Source organism: Tyto alba, unplaced genomic scaffold (assembly GCF_018691265.1).
Source record: "Tyto alba isolate M040663 unplaced genomic scaffold, T.alba_DEE_v4.0 Super-Scaffold_17, whole genome shotgun sequence".
NCBI lineage: Eukaryota > Metazoa > Chordata > Aves > Strigiformes > Tytonidae > Tyto > Tyto alba.
Window position 1 is genome coordinate 17,401,812 of NW_024881279.1, and position 26,402 is coordinate 17,428,213.

General features: G+C 35.7%; 1 protein-coding gene across 6 annotated transcripts in view; it reads left to right on the forward strand.

The window, feature by feature from the left end:
- Positions 1 to 26,402, forward strand: part of TENM2 (teneurin transmembrane protein 2) — a 693,894-nt gene that overhangs the window by 182,322 nt on the left and 485,170 nt on the right. For all 6 annotated transcript variants that reach the window (XM_042790512.1, XM_042790513.1, XM_042790514.1 and 3 more), the window contains exon 5: positions 22,121 to 22,396. In XM_042790512.1, the coding sequence (XP_042646446.1) occupies positions 22,121 to 22,396 (276 nt within the window). The remainder of the gene's footprint in view (positions 1 to 22,120; positions 22,397 to 26,402) is intronic.

The following is a 26,402-nucleotide window of genomic DNA, read 5'->3' on the forward strand; positions in this document are numbered from 1 at the left end:
TTCATGGAACTTTAGAAAAAATGCATGCAAGAAGTATTTTAAGTTCCAGGTAATTTTAAATACACATGGTTAAACAAAACAATCCCATACATGCATAACCTGAGTAATTTAATTATCTGTTCATACAAATCAAAACATTTTATATGTAGACAATGCTTCTAAGTATCAGTGCCTCCAAAAAATTAAACTATAGGTATGTCTAAATGAAGACACTGAGAAAAATAATCATCATAGGAGTTTAAAATAGTGGTTAAACTGCATTAATTCACTTTATAGGTGCTCTTATTCAGAATTTTGGTGACCTTACTTCAGTTTCATTAGTTGATTTCTGGAAGCCGTTGCATCAAAGTAAAGCTATTACATTTCTAAAAATCAGATTTTGTATATGCATATTTATTAGTTTAATCTTCAAATTTTCTTCTTAATATTTCTGTGTTTGTGCAGTTAAATTCTTACCCAGACACATATATAGCTAATTCAGTTTTCTAAAGACTTTGTCTATCAAGCTTTTTAAGGTAGCGATCCAGTGCAGAAGTCCCAAAAGAAGTCAAGCTCCTGGTCCCATGTCACGGTCGTGGATGCAAATAGTGTTCAGCTACAGAACTGGCATCACAGAATGGGGTGTGAATATTTTGTTCAGAAGCTTCATAATGAGATATATTCCGAGTAAAACTAAATGTTCTCTTATAAATAAGCACTGTCCTATGAAGAATATATGTTCTGACCTATTTTATGAGACATTTGATGATGATTTTTTTTCTGTTCAGAACAGATGTAGGAAAAACAAGAAACCTAAACCAGAGTCCTCTGTCATGCCCTTTACATTGTAATTTTCCATTAGTTTCTCTTCAAGTCTGAAAAAAAGCTTGTTACTATTACAGTTTGGAGGTGCCATTAACAAATTTAGGTCCAAGGGTCACTGTCTTATTTCAATTCATGTACATCCGCAGAAAGAGTCAAGGTACATCTGATATCATCTAGATCCAGTCCTACATGAGTTTTCGACATGTGTAACACAGTTTTCAGTTCAGAGCAGCCATTAGCCTATTCTTTCCTAGTTGTGAAAATGCATCGCGGTGAAGATGAGACTGTGGCTGCAGGGTACAGAAGTTGAGTTGCTGGTTTAATACTGAGCTCCCCTCCTTTTCTGTCTTGAACCACACCCTTCACGTTATATGGAAGCGGTGTGTTGTGGATCATTATTTGTGTTTTCTCCTGAACTGGACCAATAGACTGGAATTATGCAGCTGCTTTTTCCAGTCTTTCTCATGCTGGAATTGTATTTTCCTTGTGCTTATAGTTTTCTGATGGACAAGGCTAGGACTATTTCAGTCCCAATGATGAATGTGATACAGCTGTTCACAAAACGACTATTGATTCACCGTGTTGCTCTTAAAATGTATGTGTAATGTGTTGCCAGTTAGGAAGTTAGCCTAAATGTGACCTTTGAGTAAATGGTTAATCTGAATAAAAATTCATCTAATGGATTCCTTATTTTTTTATGCTAGAGTTTATTTTAATTCTAAAGCAGGAGTGAAGGTTTACACAGTGCTTGGTAACGTTCCTCCCCCATTTGAGAGGGTTGCAGGTAAGTGGGAAGAGAGCCAGCTGCTGGCTCCACTTGCTTGCAATTTCAGCTGGACTGTTCCTGTCAGGATCTCTTAACATAGCAGATATTGTCACACACAAATGGGCTTCAAATCAAATAGAAATTACTTCAGATTTTTTTTTTTGTATGAGTGTAATTCACAAAGCTGCGTCCCTATAAACTCCTATTAAATTTTGAAGTCTTTTTTATATATACTGATGCATAGAGCATTACTAGCCTTCGTTTTTTTATAATGGGAAAACGTTTGGGGAGATGAAATCATAAGCTGTAACTGATCAGGCAGTGGCAGATGAGGATTTTGTTTACTAGTTGATTCACCTCCCTTTTCCTTTTTCAGGCTGAGAAATCAGTTAGAGATGACTTGAGAGTAAAGTATGGCTCATTGATAGGGAGGATTTTGTGGAATTTATGGAGGGAGACTGACAATGTGCTTCAACGAGTGAGGAAAAACAGGGGAATAAGGGGAGTGGACTGAGATGTAGGAGTAGACCTGTCTTTACTTGCGTCTGTCCTACCATTAATGAGGTCAGATTTTAGTCATACTGGACTTTAATTAATACCTCTTTGCTGAGAAAATTAGACTCACTAAACAAGTAATTAACAAATCCAAAGAAAAAAGAGCGAAGATAACAAATATTACCTCTGTGGCATGCAGAGAAATAAGTGCTTTGTTGTAAGAAATATACCATAACAAATTTGTGATCTTCCTTGGTAAAGTGGCAGTCTAGGGAGGTTATTTTTGACTCTTAAAATGAGTGCTATACTGTCGTCATTACTACTTATTGTGCTGCAGTTCTCAAGGCTTGTTTCCTAATACAATTTTACTTATGAAAGAAATTAAGTAAGCTATTCTTAAAGTTAGCTTAATGGAATAGAACAGATACCATGCTCTTGTATTTCATCGTGTTACCAGTGTTTACCTATACTTACACTAGAAAAAACAATTAGAATCCTTAAGAATTTGATGATAATAATGTTGATGAAATTTCTACGACTGAAGTTTGACTATTAAACACATAACACTTTCTTTTTTTGTAACTGAAGAAGGTGTTCTGGTTGCCTCGCTTTATAGCTAAAGTAAGGTAAGACTCCAGGTAGGCCATATTGACTGTAACTATCATGCAAATGAGATGAGGAAAATTTACCCCTATATGCTTGTTCTTTTACAATACCTTTAAAATTATTTTTAGAGGAATAAAGATTGAATTTATTCTATTAAGAAATTACATGGTGTATTTTCTCCTTGTGCTTTATTTTTGCAAAATATTTTACCTGTGCTTTTTCATATTTAGAACATGTTTGAGTTTGAAATGGAAGCCTAAAGGTTTTTATGATGAATTGCTGGGGTCTATCAATTTGTATGGTTCATTTGTGTTCTGTATAGGCAAGCTGAATTTGCTGGTGCATACTTTGGTTGTGTTGGAAATGCAGTTATATTTCAAAGTGATATCTAGTCCCTGTAAATTTTTTCTATCAGTGACAATGTATTTGGAAGACTGAGCCTCTGTAAGGTTGAAAAGAGTCACTTTAGAAAATAAAAATAAGTTGTAGCTAAGAAGTTAGCGAAGAGAAGCTTTGGTGGCTGGTGAAGGCTGTTACAGGAGTACTGAGAGGAGGAGAGGAGCTGTTTAAAACGGACTCTTCCTGTAGCCTGCCAATTTATTCATGCAGTGGACCTTGCAAGCCCAATCCACAGATGCTATTTTCTCCTCCTTACTGAATAAAACTCACTGCTTGGTCCTGAGTGTAAAGATTAATTAGTCAGTGAGTGTTAAAGGTCTGTTAAAGCCATTATGGTGTATGTCCACAGAGACAAATAGGGGCTATAAAACATTGTGTTCAAAACCTAATTTTACATGTGTATTTTTCATTAATAATAATGATGGTGGTAATAACTATAGTCTTTTCATCCTGAAAGCTCTCAAAGGACTAAATGCATAGTGCAGTGCATACTGTGTAGGAATGTTCATGCTTTCCATCACTGAGATGCAGTCTTTCTGAAGGCATCCTTCAAGTTGTGTAGAGCTCAGGTTATTGTTGGCTATTACACAGACAACTGTGCAGTGCAGGTCATCCAAGTAAGCTTTTTTAATTGAAAAATAATTGTTTCGTTACTTGAGAGTACCAGAATATATGTATGTGTGTGTGTGTGTATGTATATATATATATGTCACTTTCTTGAAAATGGCAACCAAAGAAGTGCATATAGTTACGTAAATTTTACATTTTTAGTTTGACTTCAGAAACCCATTCTTCCAATTGGTTGCCAGCTTTCAGATAAGGTCTGAGTTACAACATTGTTGAATGTTTGGCTATTTATCAGAAACTTTTAGATAATGCAGTAATTTTTAGCCAATGGCTAAAATGCTAAATATAAGCATGTGCATGAATTGAAAATACTCTTGCTTTTTTCTCTGGACTAAGCTGCAACTGTTCTGGGCGTAGTGAAAATGAATGTTTGCATTATCAGCAGCTTTAAAACTGAAGCATGCCTCTTTGCATGTTTTGCAGTCTTCTGTGGGGTTTTATGGCAATCTTGTGTATGTGTTTTCTTTCATTTTTTGAAAATTGGTGAAGCTTAAGGCAATTCAGATAAACTAGCAGATGAACTCTCTCTTATGGTTATAACTGTTCCAGTGTGGAAAACTGGAATTGACACATGTAAAACAAATAGAATTATTCCTTCTTTTCTCTTCACGGAATGAGATTTAAGCAGGGAAGGAAGTCCCTATAGATGCTTCCAAAATATGTTGTGTATTTGTTTACCCCATTCTGTCCAGCTGTGTGGAACTTGTTTGATTTACAAAACTTAAAAGATGGAATCAGAACTGACTCTATCTATATTCTCTATCTGATTACAAATTTTAAAAAGTGTCAGCTTGATTGGAAGGGAACTTCCTCTTCTAGGTTAGACACTTGTGTTGTCTTATTTTCATCACAGTGCCATACTTGGATCAGAAGATGCCAGGATCTATTCTATCTTAAATATAGAAGGAAAAATGTGGCATTTTTCTGTTAATGCAATGGACTGTCAGGTTCGATTCCCAGATTTTTATGTCAGAATGCTTTCTAGACTCCTTGTTACACATTGATATCTGTGCTAATTTTAAATACTAGTTGGTTCTTTCCGGTAACAGAGGGAAAGCCTTGCATCCAACAGTATGTGCATAAGTGTTCTGAGGTTCCATCCTCTCTTTTAAATTGTCCAACTCCTGCAGTTTTTAATGGAAGTCTTGTTCCTTTAGGAGCAATGGTAAGCTACTGCTTAAGCTGTTGTGTTGATGTTAAACCTGGAAGGCACGGACAAGAAATGGAAAGAAGATGATTTGTTGAACAGGCTTCCAGCTCAAAGATGACTACATAAAAATAAATAAGGATGGTAGTTGCTTTAGTGTCTATGTTAAATGGAGCTATGGAACAGTAAGGAAAGGGTATTCTTGGGGGGAAGATGAGAAGAAAAAATTTTAAAAGCTTACTGAGTCTTACCAGATTTCTAACTGCAATTCCATAATTAATAGCTAATTATGTGAATGTTTTGGAGCCTCTGTGGATAGTCATACTAGAGGCTTCAAGAATTTAGCACTCTCTCTAAAGAAATTGCATTAATCACTCACTTTAGCAATGTATTTATATTAGCTGGTGAATGAATGAAGTCAAAGGGCTAATAGATCTAGTGAGCGAAGCACTTGCTTTTTAGCTGTAGGTCAAGCAGCAACTGCAGATCTCCGAGGAGCACTTATCCTGGAGATGACTTGGTTTCAGTGTGCTGAATTGACTGACAGAGCCAAGGGTATGACTGACAGCTGTGCTTTTTGGACCTCATCAGAATACCTAATACTGCTTGAAATGCTATCAAAATGTTTCATATCTTGTAATGAAAGCTCAGTAACAGAGGTATAATCTCTTACAGTAACATTAGTTTATAGAAACACACTTCATTTCTAAAATAGTTATCATCAAAAAGGATGTTTATTTTATTGTCTGGTACTTTTTTGAAGTGTCTAATATTGGTTAAATTGCTTCGGAATTGTGAGTGCAGAAGATCTTGTGAAGACTTTCAGTAATTCAGAATATTTCACATGTCTCATTTGCCTTTCAGTGTGGCAGTCTATGAACAGTGCACTGGAATAATACATGTGTTAAAATCAATACTTATGCATGACATTTTTTTCAGATATGTGCGAAATCGCCTGGCCATAATTCCTTACTTGTATGTATGATAATGATTCCTCACAAATATTCAGGATAGTTACAAACAGTAGCAATTTGGGCCAAAGATCTTTAATCTACACAAAAAGGGCAATCCATAATCAAAAATTGCCAAATTGTAGAACGCCTGTTTATAGTCGTAAGCTTTGATTTAGTTTTTGGCTTTTTCAGGGCTTCTCCATTTCTCTTCATATTTGTTGCAAGTCATGTATTTGTATTAGATATAAATAAACATTGCTTGCTAGTGATTAGAAAAGCCAGTGCAGACGATTGACTTTTAAGATGTGAATGATCATATACAGCAGAGAAGGAAGAATGCTCACAATATATAGTGCAGGGTCAAATTGTGTTTGCAATTTGCAAACACTAAGTAACAACAGTAAAAGTTTTTAACGATAAATGTTTCAGAGGGAAAAATAATGTTTTAGTAATCTCAGTCACTGAGGACTGAAAATAGGCAGCAGTGTTCTTTGCAGATGGATGGTGATATCACATTGTGGGGTTTTCATCATGTTAAGCTTCTAAATCTCCCTTTCAGCCTTTTGCTGCAAAACTAGGCTCAAATGTTTCATTATTTACATGTAATATAAATTCAGTTCTTTTAATATTTAGTCTTCTCACAATTTCATTGTTTCACTGTATGCTTTTTTATAGATACTAGCCTTTTCATTTTTATTGGCAAAATAAAAATATTTTTGAGTGCATTTTGAACACCACAAATTACAATAATATTTTACTGTTGCTTTTTAAATCTTAATGATGCATGTATTATTGTATAAATTATGTGAATGGCTCATGTCTAATGTTAATAATAGCACTACCATTAACAAGAGAAAGCAAAGTCGTAAGTGATGGATCTTGTATGGTTGTTTCATAGGGAGTAGAGACAAACAAAAGCCAGTAACAATGTATAATTTAATGTATGCAGTATGGCTAGCAAATAAAGTGCCAGAAGTTGCATCTCAATTTAGGCAGATATTTGCTGGGTTCATTCTAAAAACCTCCACAAATACTACAAATGCAGGTTGTGAATATAACATTGTAGGGTAGCAGTTTAGTACACCGTAATTTCATTTATGGCGCTACTGATTAGCAGCTTCACTGTGGTGGCTTAAAGCTCGACTTTTTGTGGGATAGTCATTTGGAGGACTAGCAACGGCCAACAATTACACATGCCATAGTTTTTGTCGTTTTCATATGGGTATTATTTATTAACAGCAATATCTAAATTAGCATTTCAGGGGGTTTTCAGGGTAGATGATTTCAACTGCTCCTTCTCACACGAAAGTCTTAATCTCCTTCAGAGCACAGACCTGTGAGGTATAGGAAGTGACTATAGGGGGTCTGTACCGAGGCCTTCTCATGAGGGTCGTAGCAAGGGGGGCTTCCTTGGGGTGATGGCATTCCCTGGCTACGCCCTCTCCTCTCACCCCGAGGTGGGACATGCCCGGCGGGTGGAGCCAGGCAGTGGAGGGGTCTGTGCCACAAGCACCTGAGATGCAGTTTTACAGTAAGGAGCTGCTTGTGCGAGCAGCAGAGGGAACACGTGAGGCTCAGTCGTGAACTAGCCCAAGCCAAAAGGGCTCACCTGCTTTGTCATGAAGCTCTCTTATAGTAATAGCTGTTCCTGGAGGGGTGGGCTTGCAAAGGGGCCCTGTGGCAGCAGGACACGGTGCCCAGCTCAGCAAGGACCCGCTCTGGCTCTAGAGCCTTCCTTTGTTTGCATATCCAAGGCCTGCACTGCCATGTCAGTGAGAACTAGATTAAATATACATCTTGTCTTTGGCCTCCTTTAAAAGGTGGGGCCTGTTCATGACTTCGGAATCAATCTTTGACATATGTCACTTAAAGTAGGTGTTAATACAAAATAATAAATTTGTGTAGTGTTCAACTTTTCTGTAGCTGTCTATCATAAAGTTCTGAAGTGGATTTCTTTAAAGACTCCCTGTCTCCTGAGGAAAAGGGGATAAGGCAGTGTGTCCCTGGACAGGATCTATGACTCATTATGTCAATCAAACTTCACTTCAGAGGGGAATAAAGAGATTTGTATCTCAAAGCTGTGCATAACGACTTCTTGGCTTTTCATTTCATATTTATGAGCGGTTTACTTTGAAGTGTTTATCAGGCAATACGCAGAAACATGAGAGAGCATTGCCTGAAACCATGTTCAAGTGTCTAATCTGTTAAATGCTTGCTGAGCAGGCTAGTTCATCAGTGCATGCAATGCAAAAAAGAGAGAAAAAAATAAACTTTCTCGAGTTTTGAGGTTTTGAAGCAGAGTCTTTATATTAACAATATAAAAAGGATTAATAATGCCAAGCATTTTGAAATAAATGTAATATATGAAACTTACAAAAGTTGGTTATGTTCTGTGTTAAGTAGATAAATAGTTCTTTGCTTGAAAGGAAGCTTGACAGTACTTAATACGAAAACTATACAGTGCCACATCTGCTCTTAAGACAGGAGTATACAGTGACCACAAGATTCTCACTGTTAATTTTGAAGGCTTAAGGCATTCATAAAAGCAAACTTCTGTAGGATTCTTCGCCCCACCCCCCACCCTTAACCCCCCTTTCCCCCTCCCCTCCCCCCCCCCCCCAAAAAAAAAAGGCAATTTGCTGATAACTGAAGTGTTAAAAGCTGATAAAAGAATAACAGTGGCATTAGACTGTAATGGAAACAAATTTTTGTCAGTATTACACATTTGCTGTGTGCTGTGCCTGCAGTGGAACTCTGAAAAGGCAAGTGTTGTTAAATAGGTCAAAGATAAAAAGCCAAAACTTTAGGTAAAGTGTAAAAAAAAAATTGCAGTGTTTTTCTCATTTTAATATTGCTCCGATGGGTTAGCTAGAAAACAGCATATGCTTCATGATAATTGTTTCAGTTCCCTGTTCACACACTTTCTGCTACCAGCCCTCTGAAATCAGGCTTTACGAATTCTGGCTAGATGTGACTGGACTGGCTAGATGGAGGACATACAGAGTGTAGTGGTAACAAGAGCGCTCCAGCTCCAGCCTACAAAACCACTTTGGAAAATTCTGATATGTATGTGGTCAGTGCACAGTGTTTACTTGGGTGAGTAGCTCCTGAGGATGGGTGGTACATGGTGTCCATGCAAGTTATTCTGCATTTAATTTTAAAAGTAACTTCACTTTAGAGCTCAATTTCAGACATATTCTTAGATATTAGTAATTTTAAAAAGAATCAACAGGAATATGATTAGGTCAGTGCTTGATTTTTACAAAACCATCTTTCATACATTTTATGATTTTGTGCAGATTGTTTCTACTTTAAAAAAAAAAAAATTCTTTCCCCTCTACAGAGAACATAATTGACTTAGAATCACTTGGTTTGTGGGTACCCCATTTTGAAATTCTTAAAGTTATCCATAAAATGACTTAGATGACCAGTTGATCAATACTCTACACTTCTGATTATCTAGCTGTAGATTTCTCTTTTGACTTTCTAGATCAGAAATCCTTGGAAACCTTTGAGTTGTTCACTATTTTGGGTTGAGGGTTCATTCTTTTGGCTTTCCCATTAAAGGGTGAAATGGCTTTCTCCTTGATTATATATCCATGCACATTGTTTTCCAAATTTTCCTGTTTAAAATAAAAATTATACCAAAAAAAAAAAAAAAAAAAAAGCCAGGAAACATATGCTGTGTTCAGTTTCCTTGACAAAAGTAAGTTGTAGGAGAACTTAAGTTCTCCTGTTCTGAAGTCATTAAAGAGATGACAAAGGAGAAAATAGAGCAACCAAATGCTTTGAAAACCACAGATCTGAAAATTAAATAGATGTGCTGGCAAGTTTTAATATGCTTAGTCAAATCAGAGGTTCATCAGTCTGAAAGTGGATGGATAAATCTGTGAAGTGTCCAGAGCCTGTCATGGTAGCTTAAGCCATCTGAAGCTACCGGCCAGTTTAGCTCATGTGCTCTGTCACACCGGTAATTAAGAAAATATTTTTTTTCAGATAAGGCAGTGACTGAAAGGCCGCAGGCAAAATGTACAACAGTACCACACAGCCACAGTTTTTCTGTCAGTATTCACATCATGGAAAAAGAGACCAGGAGCAGAATGGGCAAGCTCTCTCATCCAAGGTATCCTGTAAGCAGAGTAGAGGAGACTTTTTCCATCCCTACTCTTCAGTGTGGTGTTTATCTACTCCATACTCCTTTCAAAACCAACCTGATTTAGGTTGAAAACTGCCTGTGACTCCCATATAGCCAAAAAGGAAATACATGAACTAGCTTAAAATGCTTCATTGCAAATCACTGGTAGGTTAAAAATTGTGAGGAAGTGTAAGGATTAATGAATGATCCAATCTAATCTCCCTCTTGTTCAATCCAAAGAATTTTATAACTAGAGTCTGCGAAGTTACTATAACTACTAATACTACTAATAATAACCTATATAATATATTGCTTAAAATATCTAATAATATAATATATACTATATTATATAATTTATTAATAATGTTATTATTGTTATTACAATTAATGGCATCATATGATACATAGGTATACTTGACCTTTATCAGTGAGATGTGAATTTATCATTTCACCTGATCTGCAAGGCACTTACAAAGCAAGCAAAGGCACTTACAAAGTCAGATGATGTGTGTGTTAAAAATAGTCAGATAACACAGCCTGCACAGTAACACTCTTTCAAATGAACCAAATTTTGCTCTGGCTCTCTTTGTAATATTTACTGTGTTATCTCCTAATAATAATGCCTCACTAAGATTTTGGTTTTAGACTGAAGATTTTTAATGCAGAACTAAACAACAGAGAAAGGCGAGGCAGTAAAATGTGTTTTATGAGAACTGGTTCTTGTGTAGAATGCTTGAATTAGTAGGGGAAAATAATTTTTTAAAAATCAGTTTTAAAAATCAGGGTCAACATTTTCTCACACGTAAAAGATTTGACAGAATTATAGTTTCAGTTGAGGTATCTTGATATTGCCTCTTCAGAGGATCACACATTGCTACTTGTTACAGTCAGTACTGAAGTGGTGGTTGGAGATTAATTTACTGCCAAATGTGCCACTGCTTGTCACATTTGCGTCTCCTTTCTGTTATTAATGAAATTAAAGTCAATGCTAGTGGTCCTTCAAATCTTAGATGGAAGGGAAAGGACAACAGAAGGGCAACAACTGGCCCTCTTGTTAAAATAGTGTTCTATAAACACAAAGAGAGTTTCAAACAGCAGAAACTTAGAATAAACATAAGCTATAAACTATTTATTGGCACATACCACAAATCTTCACTTCTATTCATTGAAGAAGGGAAGAGTAATCTAAATTAAAATTACAACACTGGAACTGAAATTATAAACCACTGGAACAGACAGAATTTTAGATAAAATGTAGAAACAGATTGCATTAACCAAACAGAGCTGTGCTTCTGAGGTTGGAGGAGAACGTTGGAAGTCTCAGCATGCGCCTGCCGGTGCAGCGGCCCAAGTGCAGCAGGCTAAAGTGAAGATATTGCACTTGGGTGTATAGTGACTAGCAAAAGGAAAATCAGAATAGCAGCTTGTGGTGTGTGTGTGGAGAATGCCACTGTAGGGAAGGAAGAGAGGTGCACGGAAGGGAGGTCCTATTTCTTCCTTCCATAGTTCTGCAGAAGCCTGGTAAAGACCGGGTAGTTCCAGCAGTGGAACTGATGGACCCGTTGCGCTGTTGCCTGTAACACTGCAACTACTGTACATGCCAGAAAGGCCAGGATGCGCTCAGTTTCTGTGTTCGCGATTGTATATGCAGTCTACAAATTATAGTTATTGGTGGATAAAAGAAATCCTCTATTAAGGGTGTGCATTTCATCTGTAGCAAAGTTCAGGACCAACAAAATCTGAATTGGTGCCAACTGTTCCATTTATCATACCCCAACTGACTGGCTGTGAAAATAACTAATTATTTTACTAGGATTAAAAATGAAAAGCTGAAAGCAATTTATAATTCAATCAAATAAATAAAGACATTTCCTGATCTCTTCATAAAATGAACACAAATGATGAATAGAAGAAAATGGTTGTGTCTGTTTCTTAGTAGGTATACTGTCTCAGAGAGCTTACTCTGTTTTCCTTAATATCTGTCTATAATATATATATCTTTTTCTTCAAAATTATGGTGGTCAAATTATTTTCATGTCAATATTCTTTAAGTTTGACATAAGGTTTATATGGATTTCTTCATTATGCTTTTTTTAATTCATATGATGCCCCATTTAAATTGCTTGAATTTGTGGGGGAGCACTTCTTTCCATTTGATATTAATTCCTTTACCAGTCCTCAGAGTCATTCACGTTGGTCTACTGATTGTCTTCCTAGCAGAATTAGAAATGCAGAGTTAAAGGCTGGCATCTCTGTCATATCTAAAACCTGTTATGAACAAAATCATTCAGAATGTAAACACAGAAGTTCTGAGTCAAATAATGGTTTAAACTTCCTTTATTCTACTGTGCAGGGTACAATTTACATTACCATTATTTCTAGGTGATGTGATGTTTACAGTGAAGAAGCACCTTGTGACTAAACAGCTGACAGCTGTTAGTGCTAAGAAATCTTTATATGTGCCTGGGGACCTTCATAAAATATAAAGTATACATGTTCCTAGCTTGTGAAGCAAGGTATAAGAGAAAACAATTAAGGTTTCGTCTGTGATGACAGCTGATTCAGGTTTTTTGAGAGTTCCCAATTAAACAGTTATGTAAGTATGAAAGCTTATTACCTGTGACTTCTACTGTTTCTTGAGAGCACGGTTTATTTATCAAGTCATGAACAGTGGTTTATTTTTCACTGCTTTTTAAATCTTGATTTAACAGTATAAAAATAAGAAAAGGCTTTTCATGAATTCAGCAAATTATCACCAGCTAATTTATCCCCTGGTAGTTTCCTACAGATTTTCATAGAAATCTTTCTTAATAATTGAACTCAGACTCATGTATCAATGAAGATTAGTAGCTGTAGAGTGATTTTAATCAAAAGTACTCCTTTCTATATATTTATGATCAACGGAGGGTTGTTGTTTTTTTCTGGAGACCAGGGAGAACTCACTGTCCTTTTCTGACATAACTAAAATGCTTTTACAGTGGAAGACCAACATCTTCATGAGCTAGACTGTAATGCAAATGATTCATACTGTCTTTTAGGGATGGAAACTACGATTTTAGATTCTCTGGGTACAGTGGAGATTCTCTGGGTACCATATTCTACTATTTTGTGCTAAATGAGTCTGTGCATCACAAACGTGGATGGTCAATACAGATACTAAATGCTAACTCTTCTGTGTTGGGATAGCACTTCATTCTCTCCTTACATACTATCTTTAAAACTGACTCCTCTTTGAGGTCTGTGTTTTCCATGGAGCTGTAGTTGTTATTCCTTCATAGGAAGATATTCTGCTAGTGTGACAGAAGATATTATCAGGTGTTGAGCAGGTTATTTCACATGGAAAAGCAATTTGAAAATAATATTTTTTGTTCTTTTATTGTATCTATCACTTTACTTACACAAATGCAGTATATTCTTAATCTTTTTGGTGCTTCTGTGGTGAGTTTTATTTTGAAATTCATGATCTCTAAAATGGAAACAGACATATAGCAAAACTATTCCATAGTTTGAGTCATTTTGGACTGGGAATAGAAAATAGGCACTTAACTCCTTCTCATGAGATTCCATCCAAAAAAGAACCCCAACCCAAACCCGTTCCAAAACCCACTAATACTTTGATGGTGTTTGGACTGGAGCTGGGAAGTTTACAGCAAGAACATCCTTACTTGCCATGAAGCTTCATGTTCTATTCTTTCTCTGCTGCTTGTAAAAGACAAAGTAATAGGAGCTGAATTTTAGTCATTGATAACCACATTCTTGTTGGAGGGTATCACAGTACAAAGCTGTGAATTGGTACAGATTTTATCCCCAAAATGCACTATTTGTCACTGCAGAGGTATGTCGGATCATTTGGACATTAGTGTTAGCACAGTGTTGTTGTCTACTCTTTACACATTAAAAGAACAGAACTTGCACTATTTTTCCCTCGGTCCAAGTTTTTGTGGGTTGTTTGCAGTCTTATTTCTCAATATGTGGAAGTTACTTTCTGCTAGTACTCAGAGCTGCACAACAGCCCAGTTGTTAACGTCATACATTTGTGAATGTATTTTGGCATGCGTAATGGGGCACAACTAATTCCAGAATGCTAAAGTGCATACTATCACATCTGCAGAAGCATTTCCAGTCTTGTTCACATAGGAAAAAAAGTGTATTGTTTAAGTTTTATATATAAAATATTTCTCATGTTTTCTTGTCACTTTAACAAAAAGTGCAGAAAATCGCATTAGAGTTGCTTTAGGTTACTGGTCATACTTATTGTCTCATTAGACACTAAGTAGACCTAAAAAGAGCAAATTTTTGTCCCTTCTGTTAGAGGTTGCCCAGGAAGCCATCACTGACATGGGACATACTTATGCAAATACAGGTATGCATTGTGGTTAGCACACAAAACCCTGTGGATTTTCGATTTGATTCTGATTACAAAACAGTCATTGCCTTCTAAATGATAGATGATACATTTCACTAGAGAACAGTAGATACATGGAGAGGCCTGGAGTTGCTTTGAGAAAGAAAGATCTTATTTGCATGTTAATATGTCATGTATACTTGAGTTTATATATGTTTCTTGTAATAACACCTCAAAACTTCGATAGATCAAACAATTTAGGTTGAAATTTGCCATGAATTCTGTCTACTTCAGGATGATTTGTCTGGAGACTGGACAGGGAGTTTCTGACTGGTTCTGAGAACGATGCTAAAAGAAACACATTATTTTACCTACAGTGACCATTGTGTTGATTAAAGTAAAATACCTCCATCTTTTGAATCAGAGATTCCAGGTGTGGAAAACTTTTCCTGCTATCTGTCTGTGCATCTCTGCTGAAATGTGATAGCTACTGGAGTTTGCAGAACCGAGGAAAGCTGGCGTGTGTGCCGAGGGGCTGCTGCCGGCCGGCGGGGTCAGGTCTGAGCGGGACCTTCCCATGGCTGTTCCTCCTGCCCTGCTGCTGGGCACCGGCACGGGAACGGCAGGGAGGCCCAGCCCTCAGTTTTCTCTCTGCTGGCAATTAAGCAGCGAGGAGGAGAAGCGCGCCTAGGCAGAACGCAGAAGGGTGAAGCAGAAGAGGAGAGCAGAGCAATTGCTTACAGAATTGTGCACTTTTTTTCCTGTCTCCTTCAGGTTTTGGAATGGACAGATCTGTAGGAATAACACATCCCTTTGTAACAAGCAAAGCTGTTCTCCTTTTACCATTCCTCAGAGCTTGGAAAAGGTGGAAAGCTTACAATTAATGAAAGACTGCCAAAGAAAGTCAAATGTTAGCCTGAAGAATTACATTTTAACCTGGGATGTGTTGGGTAGATAATAAATAATAATCATGCTTGCCACCTAGCTCCATCCTCTTGTTCTCCCAAATCTGATTTTTTCCTTAATCAATATCGTCATTTGAAGAGAAAATGGTGAATGCATACTTTGCCGTAAACCAGCATATCATTAAAAAGTAGTTCATCACCATAAGGTGATGCCAGAAATATAATTTTTAGATGGTACTTGTTCTGCCAAAATTAGTGTGTGCTCTGGGAAAGTCAGTTCTATTCTCCCTTTCTTTAGTTGAAAAGCTATAAGATGGGGATGATAAAAGCTCACCTCACAAGGAGATGACGATAAATAAAGTAGTGTTTGAGATGTTCTCAGAGACTACATTCAGCACAAGCACAGGAAATGTGTATGAAGTAATTAAAAATACTGTATTCTCTATTTGGTATATAAAGATTGAATTGGGAAAGTAAAAAAAAAAAAAAAAAAGTAACTTCACAGAAGGAGGTAGTTTTACTGAAAAAATAGAATATGATCACATAACTGAAGATTACATAATATTGTGAGCTAGAGTGAAATCTCATTAGATTCCTGGTTTTATAAACCTGATAACTTTTTTTAAATGGATATGAATCTACTGTATTAATACTGTCAACAGACTTATTGTCAAAAAGAAAAACATCTGTATCCTGGTATTAGGCTTGGGGATCTCTGAGTCACTAAGAAACAAGGCAGGAAGAGGATTATAAAAAAGAAAATTAAAGGATTTTGCTGTCATTGATGAGAGAAACTAGAAAATATATTTTAGATTCAAACCACATGTTATAATGTGCGTACAGATTTCTGTTTGCTGCTTCTTGTCAGTTTGCTCAAGGAGAGACCGAGGCTGCCAGAGTTTCACTTTTAAGAAAACCATTGTGTTTCTGTTCAATTTTAAATACTGTTGTCTGCATACTACTGTGCTAGTATTTGTAACAAAATTTCACAGTCTACATGTATATTCTAAATTGTAGTAAGTATTACTGGAGCAGTGTGTGTACATATGTATGCGCACATGGGCTGGGTGACAACATGTCGGAGATGGGCATCAAAACCTCTGTGGTATTCCCATACCTCTCAGTAACATCTATGAAGCATTTCCTGATGCCTTTGTCACAAAAGTGCTCAATGAAAGTAGGATTTAGCATCATTAAGTGGTTAAAGTTCACATTCGCTTAGTTATAAAATGTTTAGCTTTCCTAACTAGCAATACCTGGAATTTAATCTTAAATGAAAATCTCATGTGCAAATCTTCTTGGTAGGCAGTAACAGAAACGTGTAAGAAACCCTACTGTTGTTAACCCCCGGCTATAGATTTTAAAACCTAGAACAAGGTATAGCTTTTTCATTATTGTTACTTTCTAATTTCTAAGGAATCTGTTTTCTGGTATTTTTAGTGTTTGACCAGTAGAGAGTTGGTTGCACAGGAGCTTACACTGTCCCTGTGGTTAAAATTCCTATATGTTGCCCAGAAAGGATACTTCTGATTTAAGTGTATTTAAACCACCAGAAAGTTGCAGTATATTTTATATTGATATATTGGGGGGGCGGGGCAGGGAGGAGGGGGATGTTTAGGAAAGAAAAGGCTTACATTTATATAATTGTTTTCAAAAATCATAAATAAATAGTAGGAGAGCTTCAGAAAATGCAGGGATACATTAGTGTACCCCTCAGCTTAGCTTTGGAGTCTGAGTTTGGAATATCTGATAGTGTAGTGTTAGAAACAAAATTAAGAAAAACATATTATAGAATAGGACCTTTAAACATGGGAAAAGGATAGTACTGAAACAGGTGACATGCAAAGAAGGATTGAGATGATGGCAGTTTATTGGATAAGGAGGATGATTTTAAAGGGCAAATATTAAAAATGTATATGGTAAGTGGATAAAAAAAAAAAAAAGAGATTGTAATCATCTGTTCTCCCTGTCATTACAATAAGTGAATACAGAAAAAATTAAGAAAAAATAAGTGTGCATCAGAGTTTGCTAAAAAGAATGACCTCTTCATATACCACAGATTGGAGCTGAACTGTGGTACCAGTGCCAGCAAAAATCATAGCTATGAACATAAGAAAAATTTGAGAAAGGATGGAATATCTGAAATAAATGTATTCTCGTTATCCTTACTTCTTGTAATTGATTATGGTAGCAAAGAATGTAAGTGATATTTATCCTTTTGGTTTTAGTCTTAGCCCAGTTTTGAACTGCTGATCTAGCGTTGAAGGAAATTTATCATAACTGTGCATTACTGGTTTCAGATATCTTCCTCTGAAGCATCTTATAGTGATCACAGCTGGATTAGATTAATCTTCAGAAGGGCAATTCATACAATTTGTAATTACCCAAATGAGACCTCTGCCTAGAGGTTAGGTAAAAATAACCTTTGCTTATATGGTAATGCTTTCAAGTCTTAGCTGAGATAATAAGTAGAATTGTACATTGTTGAATTAAACACACTTTTACTAAGTATTTATCTACTAAATAACTTAGTAAATTTCTGCAAAAGGAAATGTGCTCAAAAGGTAATAGAATGTACTAATTAAAAGGAAAACATCTTTTCTACTCCATTGGGAGAGTAGCACAGCATCACAGCATTGTAGATTATGGGCAGTGATGATCAAGTGCATAACATATTACACTTATAAACTTTCATATGAGAGATTACATACACCTTAAGGGAGCAGCTGGTATTAACTGCTTTGCTTTAGTGAAAATGGTCTAGTGATTTCTGCAGGTGGGCAATAAGGGGCTGGGGATAGAGGCTGGTAAGGTCTGTTGCATATGAAAAAGCAAAAAACCTTGTGGATTTTTTTTTGTGGTGTGTTCTTCGAGAGAAAGAGGTTTCTTTCTTTTCCAACAATAAGGATCTGATGTTATTTATCTCTTTTCACTTAGTGTTACCAGCAATATAGTAGATGCTACAAGAATCTGAAAGAAAACACCCTTAAGTTTAGAATGTTCAAGAATGGATTCTGCCTGCACGTTTCAGTCCTATTTTGCAAGTGAAGTTTCAGTAAAATGCAGTTACTTTCAATGCCATGCAAGCCCTAGAGATATTCTGTATAACACTGTAAGAAGCTGTCTCTCTGCTTTGATGCTAGTGCTCGTAGTTCATTTTAGCTCATGGACCAGATTTCTCTCTGTGAATACACAGCAGTGCAATTTGAATTCTCAGGGTATGGCAAGCAACAGGTACTGCTGCCCTCCTTCCTTCGTTTTTCTTCTAGGAGGTCTTGATTTGCTTGATCTCCTAATCATGTAAAGAACTGTAAGGAAGAATCTTCTTGAAGGAGGCACTAAATCTTAACCCCGGGCCGGGCTGTGTCTGTGTTCCCTCACTCCAGCTCATGGGTGCTGTAGTTTCTACTGGCAGTCGGGGTGAAGGAGGCTGCGTTGTTCTTGGTGACCTTTCTGTCATCAGGATCCCATGTGGCATATTCTGCCAGTATGAGTGGGTATGAGATGAGTTAGATGTTTTCTCATCGTTTGTGAAACTGCAAAGTAATAGTAGGGTTCTTTTTGCTATGAATTACTGGATAAATTATTTCTGTGCATCCAGAACTATATTTATCCTCTATCTGAATTTACAAGGGTGGTCTGCTAATACCATTAATACCTTAATGCACAATAGTGGCTGAGCAAATAAGATAATATTATATTAGTGAAAGCAGTTCATATGTTATTCAAGAGATGTGGACAGTTTCATTTTAGGGAAGTGAGGCATGTAGAAGAATACGATCCAGATCAAGAAAAGGTCTAGACAACATAAATATAGTGTTTCTATTGCCTTTTCCTCAGATTTTACAGTAAATTAAGGGTTAGGAAGATATCAGGAATTATAATGTATATATAGATACATTTTTATATATCTAGATATAAAATATATGAAAAATTAGTTTATATATGTATGTATATATAAAATCTATGTATGTATATGGGTGTGAAAAATATCTCAAAATATGTTCTAATTTGCTTATCCATGGGTACTCAAGGACAAGTTATTCTGCCATTGTATGCTTCTTTACTGAACACTCTCAAATAATATTTTGCAAAAGCAAACACTGAAAACTAATAAATAAAACTAATTTAGAGTCTACCAGAGATTAGTATGTTTTTGCTAGAGAGGGAAATCTCTAGAATATTTCATGTCTGTCATCAGTATGCTTGAGATTTTATTTGGTAAGACTGTAAGGAGGTTTCTGAGAAGCAGCATATAAAATCCTTTACCAGACCCTCAGAGGCTGATTCCATTTGTGTTCTTGAATTGATCTGATCCACTTCTCAAATTTTTAAAATTTGGTCAGTTTTCAAATACACGTTTCTGGAAGATGCCAAATTCACAGATAATAAAACTCAAATGGATGAATGATTTCTGTGAATAATATATTTTCCTTCTGCTTTCAGTGCTTTTACCATTTTTCTTAGACAAATTAAGTAAGAATTTCTCTGAAGATGGCTTTTTTGCATCAGATGTTATCGTCAGATTTTGACGTCAATACAAGATGCTAATCGAAGTGAAATCATCTGGGCTTGTAATGGCTGTTAAAATCCACAGAATATCATTAAAATGTTTTACCGTGTATGTAAAACAGCTTAATTAAGCTAATATATTCAGAACTGGTGTGTATTTGTAGACATTTATATCACCAGCTAACAAGGAAACTTGAAAAACTTCACTTTCATGTGATGAATTTGGTAATTTTTAACATGTATCTAATGTCAACATGTATTCTACCTGTGTAGGTCAGAAAGTGTGGCACTAGTAGGGTTCAGTTCTCAATTTTTTTTATATATTTTAAATTTTGGGTTGATTTTGACCCTTTTTTAAAATTAGTCTAGGGTTAGTTTGCTAATATGGATAAACCAAAACTAATCAATTGAGTTGTTTTTGTTAAATGTCTTCTACTGAAATTGCACATTATTAAAATTTACGTTTTCTTTAAAAGTGACTTTGTTACATCTATCATGCTAGAGCTCTTTTTTTTTAAAAAAAAAAGGCAAAAAATATCTATACTGAACTGTATTTGAGAAGCTAATTTTTAGGACTGTTCAGTTCATTGCTTTTGACTAACTGCAAAATTTATGATTACTAGAATAAATATTATGAGTCAGGTTAAAATATACTCCTAACTGAGAGGGTTTGGGGTAATTTGTTGTTGATGAAACAGAGCTGACTTTTTAATATCACAAATTTTTTAATTCTTTTTAAATATTGCCACTAAATGCTTCATTTCTTTAGAAGCATCCAGACAGTGATACTTCTTTACTTGATGCTGTTGGCCTCTCGCTTGCTGCTGGCCTGTGCACTGGATAACCCGGGGGTGAAGGAGAGCGTGTCCCCTCCCTCGCGTCATGCTCAGCGTTGCTGTCTAGCTGTTGCTGGGTGAAGATGTAGCTCAGTCTTCCAGAAGAAAGCCATCACTTTCCTTTAATTGATGATTTCTAGGAATAGCTGTTAAGTAGGGCCCAGTTTTACTTTCTGTAGATGTGTGCATACATCCCATACCCGAGAAATACTTTAACAGCTAGGTGTGAGACTGAAGAGGGCTGATAGAGATAGATGAACCAGATAGATTTAGTACTGTATGATCTCTCCTGGCTAATCTGTGAAAGAAGTTGTAACACTTTAAAAAAAAAAAAATCCAGTCAACATCTTTATCAGTAGAAGACACTTAAGTGTTTTTTATTTAGTGTATGAACTTACACTGTAGAGCTTCATTCTGATAAATATATAGAGGAAGAGGAGAAAATATAAACTGCTTTTGGACAAAATGAAACTACCGTTTTAGAAACACAGACCTCAGATCTATTTTCCCTGTGAATTATGAAATTAATTAAATAATTGGAAGTTATCCTGCCAGCGGCTTCAGTCTGTCTTTGTTCTTCATTTTTAGCCAGCTGTAATGAAGCTGAAATCACTTTGTTTTTCAAAACCTTTGAAAACTTCAGAGACCAGTGAATATTTCCCTAATTTTTTTTACCACCCTGTTCATTACTGTTGGAAACAAATACGTAAGCAGAAATCGGCCAGCAAGTTTATACTTTCTGAGTACCCTGGGGGACTCCATGTGCTTTAAAAATGTATGAGACTTTGTCCACTGAGTCGTTATTAACTGCTAAAGGTCACATGTTTTGACACTGTTTCTGAAAGTTTTGCCTGTGAACCCAGGGAACGTCCTGATTTTGGTGTCGATTCACACTCGCTTCTTGAATATGGTGAAAAAAGGTAGAAAACAATTACAATAATTATAAGGTCTGTCTTGATTTCTGTAGCAGATATCAAACTACAAATCTCACCAAATGTAAAAGTGCAAAGCTGGTGACAAAGTTTCATGTTACATCAGTGATAGGTTTACGTTCTTTCAGGTGCTCCTGATCTGTAAACTGTTTTCACAAATGAGTGTTTATTTTCTATGAAATAGGAAACTACAGGAAAATCAGAATTAAAAATCCTATCTCTATGGAAGACTTGTATATGAGAAAATTAGCTTCATAAGAAAAAATTTCTCTTTTCAAGTAATCAAATGCTCAACTTCAAAGCTCATGCTCTGGTTGTACAAATATAGGGTTAGATATGTAATAAAGCAGGTCATGTCATTAGCACTTGTCATGAGCTTTATGGTAATCACATACTTACATGATTAATTATCTGGGACTAAAATTTAGAGACCTTTCCTACCTTTGTTTTGTGTATTTCATCCATTTGAACTATATTCAACATGGTTTTAGTTAAGTCTTGCTAGATCTAGTCACCAGAGATCTATGTATGTAATTTGTTACAAAAGCTTGACAAACAGCGTAGTTAAGAGAAATTAAAAAGGTTTGTTATTTTCAAACTTAAAATAAATTCCCTAGATTTCAATTTAATTTTATTTTATTTTTTAATTGCCCTTTAGGAACAAACTTCACCCTTGCAGAACTAGGAATCTGCGAGCCCTCTCCCCATCGAAGTGGCTACTGCTCAGACATAGGAATACTCCACCAAGGCTATTCCTTGAGCACTGGCTCTGATGCTGACTCAGACACAGAGGGAGGAATGTCTCCGGAGCATGCCATCAGGCTGTGGGGACGAGGGATCAAATCCAGGCGAAGTTCCGGTCTGTCAAGTCGTGAAAACTCAGCTCTCACGCTTACTGACTCCGACAATGAAAATAAGTCAGATGAGGAAAATGGTAGGCCTTTTTCTTCAGTATATTCTTAATGCACATGTATGAGAACATGGTCATACTTAAAAATACATGAGTTTTCTTTTAAAGGTGAATTTTTCACTTTTCTTTATGTGTTTTTCTAAAGCTGCTTTTTAATATTAATAATCTACAGGATGCTAGTCGCCATATCAATAGTGCTAATTTGTAACAATCAGATTAAATTTTGTGTGGCTTTTCATGCTTTTCCATTTGTAAAAAAATAAGATTAATTTGCTGTTGGCTTATTGGTAAGTATTGGGGGACTTTTAGAAAGCAAACCTGTGCATCAGACTGAGGCAAAGCACTTCTGTTTTGTATAGTTTATTAAGTTCATAGAAATGAGACTTTAGACAGTGCAACAATCATTTGACAAAACACCTAGACACTGGTTGATTCTCAAAGTAAACTGCATTAAGCCAGCTGTCCTTTCAAATGAATATAACCCAGATTCACGTTCTTCATACATATCAGCTAAAAATATTTACCTGGGGAATCTTCTATCCTCACATATTTTTTTAAATTAAACTAAGAATGAAAAATAGTAAAAATGGATTTGCAGAAATTTATCCTCCATCCCATAGGATGATAAAGGTGCTGACTCAGCTTAGTTAAAATATGAATTCAAGGTTTTGATACTTGCCATTCTGAGAAGGTAAAGAGGAATCTCCCTTGACACTATACCCTCAGAGCAGCTATTCAGGCAGCTGATACTAGCTGATGAAACCAGCTCTCTGCTACGCAGATTACTTGTGATAAAATTTAATTTGTCACATGTTGGATGCCTCTCAGAAGAGGATTTTTTGTAGATGTTTATTTTAGACTCCTCCCCATACTTACTGACAGTTGTCTTCATTTCAACAAAGCTGGTGTGCCAGGCACTAGAAACACAAGCAACTGCTTGTCAAAGCAAACAAGTCAAAACTGAGTTACAGTTTTGATATTGGTAGAAAAAAGTTCAGAGAAGTGCAATTGATTTTTTTTTGTAACAACATTCTCTTTCTGTTGATTTAAATTGAATCTTCAAGTAATATCTCCTCCCCATGGGCATAGCAGGATACATTTTTTCATCAAAAACAAAACCAAAAAAAGTATATTTATTAATAATGGTGTGTACAAGGAAGCCAGTGTTAAAAAAAAAAAAAAAAAACAGTAACTGATTAATCGATTTTTCCTTTTATGTTTTTAATAATGCCATTCGCAGAAAATATGACAACTTCCATTGACTTTAGTATAGTTTTGATAAGGCTACTGTGCATAATTCAGAATTAAAAAATTGACTAATGAAATTCTGGCATTATGGAATGATTGGGGTTCCCTTCTGTAGCATCAATTCACTTCTCTGAAGGTGGTTGTCTCCATTTCAGTGGAAGAACTGCACCACGCCTGTTGTCTGAGAAAATTCCATCTCAGTACCTTCTTCCATACATACTGTCACTGACATTGATGAAAGAATGAGTCTACTTGCATTTCATTTTCCTCCTTATAATAAGTGAATTATTAAGTAATTGGAAATACAGTACAGTGAATCCATTTTGAATAAGTAATCTTTCTAACAATTATGTTAATAAGAGAAAGAAGGATATGATCAAACAGCACGCAAGAAACAAACCCGTATGTAGAATTAATTTTACTTGGATTTTTGTGATAAGGTTTTTGTGATAAGGGTTTCTATGTATTTGTCTGTCTAAAAAAATATCACACAAGTATGAAGCAACTATTATATACACGGAGATGTTAACTTCAGTAAACTTTTTAGTCTTACTCTCTCACAAATCCTGGTTAGCTCAAAAATCAATACTTCTTCACATCACTGATTTTATGAAGTTTTGGGATGCATTATCATATAGATTGACAGTTGCCCCACTGGTTCAGCACCACTGTGTGGACACTTACGAAACCATCATTAATTTCTCATGCCTGTGCCCAGCAGTGGTTTCTTACATAATAAACACTATGTCCTTCAGAAGCAGATCAATAACCTGCTAGGTATTCGTCTTGAAGAGGAAGTAACAAGGATCTATACTTCAAGCGAAATTCGCTCTCTGATATGGTTTCAGATTTGCAGAATACTAACATAAAACAAGACATTTCTTGGTATGAGATTTTATCCATTTATGCCCAGCAATATTAGAGGGAACTCATAACGCACACACTACTAGTTGTATTTAAAGTAGCATTGAAGATTTTTCCTCCGATAGAGTTCAACTGTTGTGTTACAAAACAGTGGTTCAGCTCCAAAAGGTGATTTTTTTTTTAGTTTTAATATTGAGATGCTATCACAATTTATATAATTATACTTTTAAAAAACCCAATAAACAAACAGAAACTAAACAAAAAAAGCATACATCTCACTTTTCTTGTAATATTAAATCTATTTTGTCACTTTTAGTATATCTCTAAGTAGCACAGAGGCTTAATTTCTAAAAATTGCTCTAACAATATGCTTTTCTTTCTATTCAAATTCATTCACAATGCTTATGACCATTTTCTGCACTTCTAGATTTAGTATGATTTAATTTTATCGTAAATTAGAATTCTGTGAACCTTGAAATATTAGCAGGTTTGAAATGCTTATAGATAAATTGAAATAATGGAAACTCATTTAAATTCAGTGTTTTACTTGGTATACTAAAATTCTTCCTAACAAAACACCATATTGATGATCCACTTTGAAAAGGAACACTTTTATTTTCACAAATCTGATTAGGCTCTAAATTCTTACCACATCTCGCAGCTTTTACTACTGTCCCAGTCTGGCCATCTCTTCTTCAGACATGGCAATGTGAATATGTAACAGCAAATCTATCACCAAATTATTATTCAACATGATGTGTTGAGTTGTGACATTTAAGTAAATGAGTATTTTGTCATACATACAAGAGTAAAAAGTCAATCAGATAAATAGCTCACCTCTGATGTCATGTGCCAGCTTTGCAGAGAAAATTATTTGTGGGGACCCACAGGTACAGAGTATAGAGGATACACTAGAGTTCCTGAATGCTTATTTTTGTTTTCCTTTTAATAAATCCTGTAACTGTTTATTCCAAAACTTCATGGAAAAATTTTCAATGGTAGTGTTTGTCATCAGTTGTCATGTGTTCTTTCGTTAGCTTACAATATTCTATTTCCAGAGTAAAGCTTACCTGCTGATTATGTTTAGGTAGTGGCCTTGAGGCAAGTACTCTTCTAGGGCTGTTTTTTTTCTTGTTTTAAAAGAGAGCAGTTTTTCTGTTTTGTTTTGTTTTGTTGTTGTTTTTTGTTTTTTGGGTTTTTTTTTAATTTAGTTGAAGATTATGTTCTTCTCAAAAATATAAAACCTGTTGTAAATAAAGTAACTTTCCATTTAAAAAATCCATGAAAACGGAACAGTCATAATTGAAGAGGTTTTGATATACAGAATGCTTTTGCAACAGATCTGCAATCTTCTCTTTTCCTGGCTTCACTGTTAGTGAATGACCAGTTACAGGCTATTAGGGAGGCGATTAAAACCAACTGACACTAGGCAGATGAAAGTGTAAAGCTGAACAAACCAGTAATACAGAAAAGAAAACAAAATCCTAGGTAGAACAAAGGAGAACAGAAAAGTAGCATCTAAACTCAGAGCAGATCTCAGTAATATTTCAGAAATTAGAATGAATAGATCCAAAGGGAATCCACAAGGAGGGCTTTCAGTCTGATGTGAATCTAGATTATGTTAATTCTCCTATTGTAAAAGAGAAAACAACTGGAATGGTGTTGGTGACTATTTTTTAATGGTCGAAGGTTGTTACCCTGACACTTTTTGTATTAGTACCATTATTGTATGTAATGGATAATATCACTGATGGAATGGGACATAACATAAAATGTTTATAATGCATTTGCTAGTCTGATATTATAATATCAAACACTTGAGATGTTTCTGGTTTAAATTTGTGTGTCAGAAAAGAAAAATGTGTGTCTTGGGAGAAGAGGAGAATTTCCAGGACTGAAACCATGTTATTAAAATAAT